Source organism: Accipiter gentilis, chromosome 20 (assembly GCF_929443795.1).
Source record: "Accipiter gentilis chromosome 20, bAccGen1.1, whole genome shotgun sequence".
Lineage (NCBI taxonomy): Eukaryota > Metazoa > Chordata > Aves > Accipitriformes > Accipitridae > Astur > Astur gentilis.
Genome location: NC_064899.1, coordinates 26042248 through 26056463, shown reverse-complemented (window position 1 = coordinate 26056463; position 14216 = coordinate 26042248). Strand labels below are relative to the sequence as shown.

The following is a 14216-nucleotide window of genomic DNA, read 5'->3' as shown; positions in this document are numbered from 1 at the left end:
AATCAAAGAGAGTAAGCAAGAGCACACAGCCACAACCCTAAGACAAAATGCTTTATACAAATAGGGCTGCCCCAAATACACTTACATTTAACCACCACCAAAAGATGAGCTATGCATCTCCACTTGGTCACTTTAGACTCCTGTGTAACACAGGGCCAGGAAAGAATTTCACACAGGTAGTGTGGAAGAAGGACTGATTTCTCTCCTCAGCAAGGGTATCTTTGCTAACTATGGACTAGGAAGCATGGTAAAAGAAAGGACCATATTAAAAAGCTCAGCCTAGACCCAGGGCTGTTGCTGTTACATCCATCATCAGACTCCTAAAACCACCCCAGACACAGAGAACACAGCATCTTTAGTTAACAGTTTAAATCAAACTTACCGTTCAGCAAATTGAAGCTGTAATCTCTTGTTAAGGTAGAAATTAAAAACAGTTTATCAAACATCCTAAAGTATATTTCAATACAATCACCACTTGCAAAGCAACATCCAATAAAGACTTCCACCCAAAAAACATAGGGCTTGCAGAACTAAGTGTTTAATTGAAACATTTCAACATGTTTGAAGCGAATAAGCAGAGCTTCTTCTGTCACATGAAAAAAACTCGAGTCATTCTCAGCAACACAGATTTCAAATAGTCCATATAAGCCATATATTACACACAGCCAGATCTTAATTGAATAGTTTTAGTTCCAAAGCCCTACTTTCTTCACAAAGCCCATCCAGTCTCTTCTTTACTAGAGGCATCATCTCTTAACTTAAACCTTCAATAAAAAGACTCAAGCCCTCTTATAATAAATGTTGATATACTAATTCTGTAAGCACACTAATAGAAAAGTAAAGGATATCAGTGCATTTCTGTTGATATTCTGTCAGCAAACGACTGCAAGAGAAAGAAAAAAAGACATTACTAATTTTCTCACCTGATTTTCACAGTCATGTCTTAGGATATCTTTCCTCTTGCTTTATAGATAAATACAGAAAGTGTACAATAGTTTGCATTTTCTGATAGTAGTCAATACAACCCTTCTGTTTCATTAAGCCATTCAAACCTCAAATCAGGCTGCTTTCAAACAGAAAAAAAACCCGCACCAACTGGCAATTACATTAATTTGTAGCCATTAACTATTTGCAACTTTAAAAAAAACCCAAAACCCAAACATTATTTGATATGTTATGCAATATACATATAATCAAAAAATATATTTATAGTCACAAAATCATATCCTAGTTCCCAAACTTAGAAAGACATTTTCCTAGCAAAGAACATATAAATGTAAGAAAAAATTGTTCAAAAGACCCCAAAAGGCTTTAATCTTTACACTATTCTCCTAGCAGCCGTAAGAGGGTAACATTTACTCTGATCCAAGGTGTACAGTGGGCCATGGGAGAGCACCAAGGAAAGCTATTCTCTGCTTTCCTCAAACATTATGATTTTGAAGAATAGAGAGAAAAAGGGATAGGAAAGAGAACTACTGTAGCAGTTACTCCAATACAGAGGGGGCTGCATTACTTTCTCTTGTAACAGTTAAAGAGTAATCAAGCAAAGCAAGCAAGAAAGAAAGGGGCTGAGCTGCAAGTAGTTAAAGGAGAGGTAATTCCCACAAGAAATGTATGCACTGGTGGAGAGAAGAGGGACACAAAGTTTGGAGATAGGAAAAGGAATCTATAGGCCTAGAGTAAAGAAGCTTTGAAGAAAAGGGTCCCAGTTAAGACAGCAAGGGCTCTCAAATACTTTTTGGAAACTAGAATACAGGACTGGAATTCACCAAAGCCAGACTGACATGTATCTGGGACACGGTACAGGAGAAATAAACCGTTACAATTAGGAGACATAGCAAGGCCATTAGGCCATAGCACGGAGGTATACATAACGTATCTCAATACGTTATTCCATACAATCATATGTTGATGGTTATCGAGAAGAAGTGGAAGCAATCACAGATGACAAAGCAAACTATGACAAGCATTTCAGAACTTTATTGTTCTGACCTATGTTCAGCCTCACTTTTCATCTTCTGATATTTAATGCCAACAGCATTTCACACCCTAATGCTCAGACTAAATTCCATTGAAAAGGTTCGTATACACCTGTGCACAACTTTTAGTTCTCATACTGTATTCTTCAAAAGAGAAAAAAATGAAATAAATCTCTTCAAAGAGCTGCCTCTGCTAGTATTCGTAATAACATATAAGCTGTTATAGCTAAACGATATAGCCCTGTTTTACTACAACTACACCCCAATGTTTTAGGGCATAAATTAAACAAGTCTTACAGTCTAAATTTAGGACCTATTCATGAAGAAGTTACTTTCATTTCGAGGAGGATTTTGTTTTGTGCATTAACGAACACCTACATTCCACAAAATGTATTTGCTGCATTGCTTTAAGAACTTCAGAGCAATAAAAACCCAAACAAACAGATAAAAAAAAGCACTTGCGCAATTGTACTTACTCTCCATCAATCATTTTTTGCTTCAGTGCAATTAATGCGGCTACATATTCATTTATATTCTGTAAGGAAGAGTCTCAAGTTGGTAAACAAGTTTCACCCCAAAACCCAGTACTGTACACCGTAAATAACGCCTGAAGGGATTGCTAATGTTCTACACAATCAATAATCTGTCTTCTTTTTTTCCGTTCTCTTAGCGAACAAGTTACTAATTCGACAAAAATACGTTCAGGCGAATAGACGTAAAGAATGCAGGCTCCGCAGGAAAGTATGCATACTTAGACGAGGCCTTACTGCAAAAGCTCTTCAGACTTTGCCTGCACGGTAGGTTATATACTAAAACCCCCATAACTTCCTCTCGAAACCAAATTAAGCTTTGGCAGCCTATTACCAAAACCCGGCATCCACCTCACTTGAGCCGACCGACCGCTCTCCGTACTCCTTCCAAGCCCTCCTCCGCCCTCCCGGCAGGGCCTTCCCCTCCTTCAGAGGAGAAACAAACATCGCCCAGAGCGGCAGGCTACGGGACTCCACGCCCGCTCGGGAGCTCGGAAGAAAGGAGCCGGGGGATGACACTCCTTCCAGTGCCCAGTACCGAACTCCGGCGGACACACGCCCGGAGAGCCGCCCGCAGACCCCGCCGGGAACGCCGCGCAGACGCCGGCCACCCTCCCGCCCCCCCGCCCGGCGAAAGCTCGCCGTTACCGCTCCTCTTACACAGCCCGTTCGCCGCCGTCCCCCGCCCCAGCTCCCGCCGCACCGGGAGCGCCGGCGGCGGCGGCGCCCAGCCCTGCCCTGCCCTTCCCTTCCCTCCCCTCCCGCCCACCGCGGTCCCGCGTTCGCCTCCCTACAGCCAAAACCCGGCCCCGGGCGGTCCCGCGGCCCCTCGCTACCTGCTGGAGAACACCGCAGTTGGCGCAGGCGGGGCCGGCGGCGGCCGCCGCGGTCCCGGCCGGCGGCGGCGGGGTCTCCCCAGGCATCATGGTGACCGCCGGCCCGGCGGCGCCTGGGCCGCCGCGCCAGCGCCTCAGCAAGGACCCGGCTCGCCTCCGCCTCCTCGGGGCTGCCCGCGGCGCTGCCTGACTAGGAGGCAGCGGGGAAAGGCGGCAGAAAGCGCTCTCGACGGAGGCCCAGCGCCGAAACGAACGCCTGCTCCCGCACCTCCAACGCCCTTCTCCGAGGAAGATTTATCTTTTATTACTATTATTATTATCAATTTTTTTAATGCACCGGCACTTCCGTAGGGCGCCGCGGCGGCCCTGGCGCAGGCGCGGGCGGGGCCAACTTCTCTCGCCTGGGCGGGACCGCTGCTGGGGCGCGGCCTGCGAGAGGGGGCGGGGCCTGTCCGGGAGGGCGGGGCCTGTCCGCGGGGCGGGGCCTGTGCGCAGGGTGAATTATTTTTTTATTCCGCTGATGCTGTTGGGCTTTATTTAGCGACCGGTCTTCGCAGCGTTGGGGCTGCTCGCACAACGTGTAGCCCACCTGAAACTTGCTCTGGCTCAGGGTTTATGCAGGCGCTTCAAATTGCTTTTTCACCCTCGTCTTCCTCGTAGCGTGTACGGATTCCTCCGGGGAGTCACTGGTCATCGCCAGGTCTGCGGAGCCACATGAAATCTTCCTTCTCGCCAACAGCAGCGCGTACAGCCGCACGGTTAACTGGACCCTGGTGAAGACATTGCCGCCTGTAACTCCTGCATAAGCGCTCTGGGTCAAAAAATAGTTCGGGCTTTCTCGATCTTTCTACTTTGAGAGCTCTACGACAACATAATAAAATACTCATTAGAGCAGGAGTAGAGTTTAAGGGACAGCGTCACCGGAATGAATCGCTCCCTCTGGGGTGAGTGAATCTCCCGTGCGAGGTGCCCTTCCCAGGGAATGGAGCTGAGCACCACTCGGTTTAGACCTGAGAGGTTGGGGCCGCGGTTCGGTCGGGTAACAAGGCGATTAATAAAGGGAGAGAGTTAAGAACAGAATTCTGCAGAAAGAAACTGCGCTCTATCAGAAAGAAGTGAATACAGAAGATGTTTTCAGAAGAGTTCAGTGTTTCTTGCGACCGTTCGTGCTTAACTGAAAACATTACCCTCAAAATTGTGTTTTAACATTGAAGATGCCCACATTTTCTAGTTGTTTATACATCTTCTATAAAAGCTTATAACTTTCAATGCTTCAGACTCTGACTACATGCAGAAATAGGCAAGCAAACTTATGAAAATTCAGCCCTGCCATTTTATTTTTTAAGTTCTTGTTCCTTGACGAGAAGAAAATTTTTAAAAATTCTGTTTTAACACACCCTACAAAACTGGTTATTAAAAGCATTTCCTTCAAAAAAAAAGATATTTTAAAATTTAAAACAAAGAGTATGAAATAATAATGTAAACTATATGTTGGGTTTTTTTGATTGCACTTAGCTTGATTAGGCCAAGAAGAAGAGAGATGGTAGGGCCCTGAGTTCAGAAGTTCTGCTTCATTATATCTCAAGTAAAGAACACACCAGAATTCAGAGAGGATGCATGGGGATGGGAGGGCACTAGGAAGGGCAGACAAGATCTAAGAGAGGAGGGTTATAAATCTGGAATTTAAAAAGCCCTGTGAGTTCAACACTAGACTGATACAGGGCTAAGATGTGTGTGCTATGCGGTCTGAGTCACAGAGACTTTGGTCGCTTTTGTTGATGGTAAAACAGAAAATTGGCCACTGTTGATAGCTGTGAATCTCCTCATTGCTGAACGGGGCCATTTAAAAAGAAGGAAATGATGCCTGCAGGGTTATTGTGTTTATTTAGCAGAATTGAAATAGCCAGCAGCACGTAAACATGATTTCTTTGCTGTTGCTCATAGAGACAACAGAAACTGTCCTTCCTGATTCTCATGAACGAAGAACGGAAAGAATCAGACGCTGATGTTCCCCAAAAAGTTCTGCACAAACAAAGCTCAGGTGGGCGTTCATAGCGCAACAGTGTCGTCCTCTCACTGCCAGGCAATATTGATGATAGGTGCGATTCGAGAGGCTCTGCAGAGGCGATGCAGATGCCCAGCCATCTTCGCAGCTTGTCAACGTGCCAGCACCATGCCCTCTGGCTGTCTCAGCTTTATAGCAGAAAAGTTTATTAACTCCAGTAAGCTTGTAAGAAACTCCTATTAATCCAGCACTATAGTTTTATTTCCACGTACTCCCCAGAGAGCTCTTGCATAAACAAAGACTTAAAGGACTGGATAATGTTTGAGATGTCATTGGATTTACTGTTGGAAGCATCCTAACGCAGCCTCCAGTTGGGACAAACTTAAGGCTGATTTTCATCATTAGCTTATTAATTGGAGAAATTATCGGTGACTATCATTGCCATGAATAATACCTTTTTTTTTTTTTTTTTTACATTAGTTAAGAACTCTGAAATTCTATTTCATTAAAAAAATGTGTAAGTAATGAAAGAAAGCAGTAGAGAAGTACTGCCACTTACATAAAATCAAGACGTGAACTAGCAGAATGAAGCAGCCAGAAATACCTGCTGCTAGCCAGAAATAGCAGTCAGAGATTGGAACATCATATTATGAGCAAATCAAACTCCCAAAATCTGCATGTTGGATTTCAAGCACCTCTGACTCAAAGGTGCTTGTCTGATAGGAGGCAGCCGCTTGTGGAGGGAGGCAGTCCTGAAGGGCAAAGGAGTCCAGGAAGGCTGGAAGGCTCTTCAAGAAGGAAATCTTCAAGGCGCAGGAGCAGGCCGTCCCCATCTGCCAAAAGATGAGACGGTGAGGAAGAAGACCAGCCTGGCTGAACAGAGAGCTTTGGCTGGAACTCGGGGGAAAAAAAGAGAGTTTATGACCTTTGGAAGAAGGGGCAGGCAACAAGTGATAGGGTGAGAGGAAACGGCCTCAAGTTGCACCAGGGGAGGTTTAGACTGGATATTAGGAAAAAATTCTTCATTGAAAGGGTTGTCAAGCATTGGAACAGGCTGCCCAGGGAAGTGGTTGAGTCACCATCCCTGGAGGTATTTAAAAGACGTGTAGATGTGGCACTTAGGGACGTGGTTTAGTGTTGGACTTGGTAGTGTTAGGTTAATGGTTGGACTTGATGATCTTAAAGGTCTTTTCCAACCTAAATGATTCTGTGATTCTATTCATTATTAGGCCAGCGGCCTCCAAACTGCTCCTGTCTGGGGTTCTGTGCAAGGAAGTAGAAACTATTTCAATATACTGTGTCACCCATACCTTCTTCCTAGTTAGTTTTAGAGTTTCATCAAAGTGAAGTTAATGAAAGACTCCTGCTTATTTCAGTAGGTATTGGTTCTTGCATGTTACACTTCTGCTTTGTAGTTTTCTCGAAGAATAGCTCAAAAAGTGGAATATTTCAAATAACTATAATATTTTCAACCAACAAATGCTGGGGTTTTATAGACTAAATCAGTTCAAATTCTCTTGGCAAACAGAAAATTTTCCCACAGTAAGGATTCAGTTACATATTATTCCTGGGTTAAATACTTTCATTAGTAGGCAAGGAAGCTCTGATTCTTTAATAAATATTTTTAAGAAAATAGAAAAAAAATATGCAAAATGTGTTATATAAGCTGCAAAATTATTTATTTAGTAAGTGTTTTGAAAGATAATTGATTTCATAGTAGGAGTCTTGGTTTTATTTTAGTTTTCACAGCCAGTGCTTTGATGCCAATGACAGTGTATTGACTGTGCTAGAAATCTTTTCAGCAATAGCAAGAAAATAAACATTAAAAGTGGATTGATTCAGTCAGTGTTTTGAATTGCAGTTGTTTTGTACTTAGAACTTGGGTTTTGTTTCAGTCCCGTCACAGCTAAGTTATAATGATGCTTATTGTTTACAATTGGCATTCAGCAGATATCTATCGTAGTGTCTCGGGTTTGTTTGGCAAGGTTTTGGTGGTAGAGGGGCTGCAGGGGCGGCTTCTGAGAGAAGAGACCAGGAGCTGCCCCCATGTTGGATAGAGCCAAGGCCAGCTGGCTCCAAGACAGACCCGCCACCGGCCAAGGCCGAGCCCAGGGTCATGCCCCTGTGATAACATATTTAAGAAAGGGGAAAAAAATGCTGCACAGCAGCTGGGAGACAGGGGTGAGAATATGTGAGAGACACAACCCTGCAGACCCCCAGGTCAGTGCAGAAGGAGGGGGAGGAGATGCTCCAGGCGCCGGAGTGGAGATTCCCCTGCAGCCTGTGGTGATGAAGACCACGGTGAGGCAAGCTGTCCCCCTGCAGCCCAGGGAGGACCCCACGCCGGAGCAGGGGGATGCCCGAAGGAGGCTGTGACCCCGTGGGAAGGACCCACACTGGAGCAGGCTCCTGGCAGGATCTGTGGATCTGTGGAGAGAGGAGCCCACGCTGGAGCAGGTTTTCTGGCAGGACTTGTGACCCCGTGGGGGACCCATGCTGGAGCAGGGTGTTCCTGAAGGACTGCAGCCCATGGAAGGGACCCATGCTGCAGCAGATCGTTAAGAACTGCAGCTTGTGGGAAGGACTCACGTTGGAGAAGTTTGTGAAGGACTGTCTCCCATGGGAGGGACCCCACACTGGAGCAGGGGAAGAGTATGAGGAGGAAGGAGCAGCAGAGTCAACGTGTGATGAACTGACCACAACTCCCATTGCCCGTCCCCCTGCGCTGCTCAGTGCGAGGAGATACAGAAGTCGGGACTGAAGATGAGCCCAGGAATAAGGGAGGGGTGGGGGGAAGGTTTTTTAAGGTTTATCGTTATTTCTCACTACCCTGCTCTGTTTAACTGGCAATAAGCTAAGTTAATTTCCCCAAGTTGAATCTGTTTTGCCTGTGACGGTAATTGCTGAGTGATCTCCCTGTCGTTTTCTCAACCCCTGTCCTGGTTTCAGCTGGGATAGAGTTAACTGTCTTCCTAGTAGCTGGTACAGTGCTATGTTTTGAGTTCAGTATGCGAAGAATGTTGATTCGGCAGGTGAGTTGTTACACACTCCTTAGCGGATTCTGACTTCCATGGCCACCATCCTGCTGGAGTCTCATTAAAATCAGTGAGTGGCAACCAGCTTTATTGAGAATAGCATCACTTCTGTCAATGCGCTGGCAGAATTTAGGTACATTTAGGTAAAGCCATCTTGCTTGGCTGCAGCCTTTCTGCTAACGCCAAGGCGCTGCAGCCATTTTTATAAAGCAAAATTACAAGATGACAAATTTCACCATTCAAGAAACATTCACCTTTGCCTTTTCTCCCTCCCCTAGTTAGCAAGTTATAACGGGAATTGATCACAGGTAGGTAGGATCACAGTTGTCCCTTCCAAGGGGCAATTAGGCAAAGGATCCACTTTACGTCTTTTATATGAAACTGTTACTGCATAAATATAAAGTCTCTGGAGCACGGACCAGAATATTCCCTTCATGGATAAGTGTCCGAACTATTCATTCTTCCCTCTGCCCCTCTCCTTCCTGGTCCTGTAAGCTAGGTAATAAAGAGATTTCTCTTCTCATTGTTTACTCAAAGAACCTTACTTTCTTTTTCTGTTGAATGGTTTGGCAGGAGAAACATGACTTCACTGCATTCCTTCCCAGTCCACGGTAGCAGCTAGACTAGTGATTGGAATACTGAAAGCAATTTAATCTCAAGGAAAAAAAAAAATCATACTGACATAATAACTATAAGATAGTACATGCTAAATTTCTCACACTAGTGTTTGTACTGGTAAAAAATTAAGACTATGACTTAGCCTATGTTATTAAGAGAACAAGACTACCTTGTGTCCTTTTTCAATAATTTCAGGATCCATATGAGTTTGTATTTTATCCTGTCTAACTAGAAACGTACAGAAGAAATAACTGGGAGACAAATATAAGTTTAAGAGACTGGAACCGAATCTCTCTCATATGGAGATAAGTATCGATTTTAGTGAACTGCCTCTATGACTGGCGTATTTAAGATCAGAATGCAAAGAAACATTTTAATCTGTATTAAGTTTTATACTAATCCAATATCAAGAGTAGTACCTCAGCTGAAGTCACAGTATCCAGTTAACAGAAAGTTTGCTGAGATCTCATTCCTCTCACTAAACTGTATTTCTCTTTCATCTCCCCCCTTCCTAGATTTATTTCTGCCTGTTTCAAAGCTATTGCAATGCTCAATTTTCACAAGGTATCTTCACAGCACATCCAAACAGTTCTCAAGTTGGAGGATTTTGCAAAAATATAAGCATTTTTCTCCCTTTTTTCTCCTCTTACCCATTTGGTTTTTGGTGAGTTTTCTGTCTGGTTGCTTGGTTGGTTTTGGTTTTTTTACTTGTGGAAAAACTACATTTAGTAGGGTTTTCAAATGGCCATAGAGGCAGTTCCATCACATTGAAATGGCTGCATGAAGTTGTGCTTACAAGTTCTTTCCTCTTTACTCAAGCTCTTGTAAGTAATCAGTCATCCATTTAGACCACTGAACATAAATGTTTTGGAAGCTGATCCTTGCGTTAAAAGGGAATGGAAATGAGGGGAAACTTGTGAATTAACAATACACTCTAATGCAGTGTCATCTCTGTTAGTCTTGCCAGAGATGAATTAGCTTTCACACTTATGAAACTACTTCTGAAAACCAAACATTTGCAGTTTCAAATGAATGTTTGGCTCTAAAAGGCAGAGTGCTAAAAATAGAAATTTTATTCCCTGACACATACCAAAAGTTTCTGTTTCCCCTGTAGCAAGCAACCTGAACTATATGCATTGGCTAAGCAAAAAGGCATTTAATGCAAGTCTGTTTGTCATGTAATATTGTTTACCTCTTTGGTAATGGTTATGAGAACGTTCTGGTTTAAATAAGGAAACAAATAACTAATACATTCACAGCTTCTTCACCCACTCCTTTCTGGAAGCAAATCACAGTTTTCTTCCCTCTTTGGAGGAGGTTATTGTGCATACCTTGCACAGATGGAAGCCACAAAATAGCTCCAGTGCTACCAGCTGCTCTGCCAGTTTTCCAGAAAATGTCTTCCAAGAAAATGCTTCAAATACTGAATTTCTCCGGGAAAAATAGTTTTTACCTCCTAGGTACCAATGAATGTTTTTTCAGCATCATTTTTCTTTCATGGGCCATTTCTTTTTATGTAGTACTGTACTTGACAATGCAGTGCATGAGAGAGTCATACAAAGAGCAGTTTAAAAGTTCAGTAAAAAAAGGAGGCCTTCAAAAGTGTCATTGGCATGAAGCATACGAAAAAATGCCTACATACATGTGATAATACAAAGGTAAACTGTAGTCTAAGAGTTAAACTCATCATTGAGCATTCTGTGGTGAAGCCTAGATCAGGTAGATTCGCTGTTGCACTTCAAAAAACCAAACCTTTTTGTCTTTCTGTTTCTTACACGCTCAATAAGGGAAGAAAGAGTATATCATGCATGAGGGTTGCAAGGCTTTCTTCTTAAATGGGCAAAAATTGTTCTGATGGATAGCACAGTAAAATGGTTTTGCTTTTATTAATGTTGAAAATCCTGCCATTTATTTGGTATTTTCAAGGAAAGGGATACCAGTGCCCCTAGAACTTTTTTTACAAGTTCTTCAATCTAATTTTTTTTTCCTTTTGAAATCCCTGTTTTTCCACCTGTGCAGGTAACAGCAGTAATTTAGTGGCCTAAATGGTTACCAAGCCATCTATTTTGCAAGAATCCCAACTCTTTCATGTTGAACTATCAGTTCATAGTGAACAGTCAGTTTATATATTTTCTTGAGGTAGAATTTACATTGCAGTTGGGTTATCATTGCGTGTCTTCAACCAATAAAAAAATTAGATGCTTTCCTCAACTGAATTTCAGTCATATTCCCCACCCAACATTTGCTGTTTTCCACTTTCTTTTTCTTTTGCAAACTTGAATTTAAATCTATATCAAGAACGGTTTCAATTAATTTGCATTCAGGGGCCAATAAGAGAACAGTGGTATTGTTGCCAATTTTGTCTGTTACCTAGCTTTTAATAATATTTTTTGTAGAAGTGAAATATTTTTAAAATGGAAGTGGTTGGCGATAGCTTACAACTTTCTGATTTTCATCCAAATGAACACTCGTTCCTGAAGTGCATAGTGGTTGGTGTTCAAAAGGTAGACTGTTGCTGAAGAGACCAATGTCAGCTTTGTAAACTGTAGGGCTATTGTTTAATTGGTTTTTTTTAGTAAGCTGTAGTATATTACATTGCATTAGATAATATAGGAAATTATGCAAAATACTGAGGAGCAAGAGTGGAATCCGAGTTCCTCAAGGGACAAAAAGGTGACACTAGACATACATCTTGTTTTACGCAGACAGAAGTAACTTCTGTCCTTTGAATCCTAAATGATTCACAGTTTGTGAACTTTGCCAATTACCAATAAAAATCAAGTTATGATAAAACAAGTTACCTGCATTTTGAAGGAAATTCAACTTTACTGCTTCATTCGATGTCAGAGTAATGACATTCTGTAAAATAGATAAGTGAATGGGTGGTCTGCCATCAAAGGAATTTTTTCTCATATATCTTCCAACATGAGTTTGCAGACATCCAAAACAACGTATTCCACAGTTTGAAACATTGCTGCAATAGATAAAAAAATCATCCTCTATGGAAACCTTAACATGATTCTCTGAAGTCATTTTAACTTAGTTTCCTGGAGGGATGAAAGATAGGCAGTTACACTGTGTGCGCCATCCATTCCCTCATCCCCCAAAATATTTAATTATTTGAAATTGTATTTGGTGGTAGTAAGCAGAGAAAAGAAATTATCACTAAGCCACTGTATAAGCCCACTGCATGCCTGCATCTTATATGTTGTAAGCTGTTCTTTTTTCCCTCTTCTCACTTCAGCAGTCTAAAAAATGATGTGGGAAAATAACAGAAGATTGGAGAGGAGGATTGTAAACACGCTGAAGTGACCTGCAGCTGAGGTGTCAAAAAACACAATTATCATACTAATTGTTGTTTAGCCTTGTGTGTTGGACAAGTAGAACATCTGTGTTTTGATAACATCGGCCTGTGATGTTATCAGAAGCACCCTATCAAAGATCCTTGAGATTCCTGCCCTGCTGTGGGACAGATCAAAGCACAGTGGTAAATTACGCCTGTGTGAATCCCTGAAAAACAGGCATAAAGAGCCGGTTCGGCAATCCTCTCGCATGGACCGAGCTCCGCGGTGCCTGCATCCCAGCTTCTGTGCCTCTGCCTGGGTGCTGCTTCAGGGACCCCCCGGCTGGTGAGGTAACGAAAATAAATTTACTCTTTGCATTTCATCAGTGGGTTTGTGGTTGTTCCTGCATCCTGCCTGTGCTAGCTTATACAAATGGATACAGCACAATCAGAAAGATTCAGAGAAGGGTATAAAGGAGAAACAAAGGTAGGTAATACATGCAAGAACTCTGACAGAAGAGAGGCGACCAGGGTATTTTTATAAAAACCTATCAGAACTTGAGTTGCACGAAGGACTGTTTACTTTGCCTTCTGATAGAAGGACTGAGGACATCAAATAAAGTTGCTAAGTAACCATTTCAAAAAAAACAACCAAATAAAAATAGTTCTTCACATAATATTCAGTTAAACTGTGGAATTCCTTGACACAGCATACTAACAGATGCTAAAAGTTTGGTCTCCCAGAGTCACACCAAGTTGCTCTTTGAATCGATTTTACACCTGTGTCTATTATGAATGACAATTTCATACTGAAAAAATGTGCCCAATGGGAGGAAATTTTATATTAGATTCCATCTTTGAGGAAAGACAAATGGTTCACAAACTTAGAAATTAATGCCTGTTCAGATGATCGTACTTTGACTACATTTGTCAGGAAAAAAAGTAAAAATTGTAATGTATGCATGCTTTTGTTAATAAAAGTTTCACAAAACTAAAAAACATTTTCAACTAAACAAGGGCAGAGGAAGGCTTTAAACAGAAAATCAAAAGGGATTGCCATGATGATTTAATCTTTAAATTTAAGTGCAGGAATCTATCAGAAAAGTAAATTCCCATGAAATTACTGATTTTGTATTTCAATTCACTGACAGAAAACAGAAAAGAAAATTTCATTGCTCATGTTAAAGGTATTGGTCCTGAATCTGGTTTTACTCCTGCAAATTTCTGAATCTACACAAGTAAAAAAGCCCTCATTTTGAACTTAGTTCTAGAAAAATGACACTAGTTTTGGTGAGGGTAGTAGGGGATTGAGACACTTTTCTTCTGAAGCTGCTGACTAATCCACAGCTTATTATCTTGTATCATCCAGCAATTGTAGATTAAACTTCAAATGATCTGAATGAGATGTCTCAGTCCTGAGCTTCACGTAAGAAGGATACCAGTCAGACTTGACCACTGAAAAGAGAAGAGTGAGTTTGTTTTGTGCATACCAATTCCTGTGAAGCTCAGAAGACAGCATCAAACTTCCCAGTTTTTTTTTCTATAGCAATCAGCAAAGAAAGCTAAATTTTCACTGGATGAAAAACTGATATGTGAATTACCAATGTTCTTCATGAGTTACTTCTACTCAAGTTTAGAACAAAATGTTCAGACTTGCATGTAAGGATGTTCTTAAATCTCTATTTTAGAATAAGAACAAGGTTCATACTATTATTAGAAATGCATCTTTTGTAAAAGGGGCTAGGAATTCTGTAAATTTCCTCTATGGCCTTCCAGTCACAAGCTGCTAAAACTCATGAGATTTTCAGTGTAATTGAGATTGTCTTTAGGGAAAAGTAGTTACTTAAAGCTCTGCTGCTTGCATACAATACAAGGAAACAAATATTTTTGTAGGATGAGGGGGTGTAACTCTTACATAAAAGCTTTTTCC

At 42.0% G+C, this 14216-nt stretch overlaps 1 protein-coding gene across 9 annotated transcripts in view; it reads right to left on the bottom strand.

Annotated features, from left to right (window-relative positions):
• Positions 1 to 3448, bottom strand: part of ICE1 (interactor of little elongation complex ELL subunit 1) — a 43994-nt gene extending 40546 nt beyond the window's left edge. For 8 of the 9 annotated variants that reach the window (XR_007508899.1, XR_007508900.1, XM_049823708.1 and 5 more), the window contains exons 1-4: positions 3346 to 3448; positions 2456 to 2514; positions 849 to 883; positions 383 to 401 (exon numbers count right to left, since the gene is read on the bottom strand). Coding sequence is in view for 6 of the 9 variants with exons in the window: in XM_049823708.1 (XP_049679665.1) it covers positions 383 to 401; positions 849 to 883; positions 2456 to 2514; positions 3346 to 3435 (203 nt within the window). In the remaining 3 variants the exon portion in view is untranslated. Of the gene's footprint in view, positions 1 to 85; positions 236 to 382; positions 884 to 2455; positions 2518 to 3345 lie in introns of those variants that run through there. The other variant, XM_049823711.1, reaches the window with a different exon arrangement.
• Positions 3449 to 14216: the final 10768 nt, after the last annotated feature.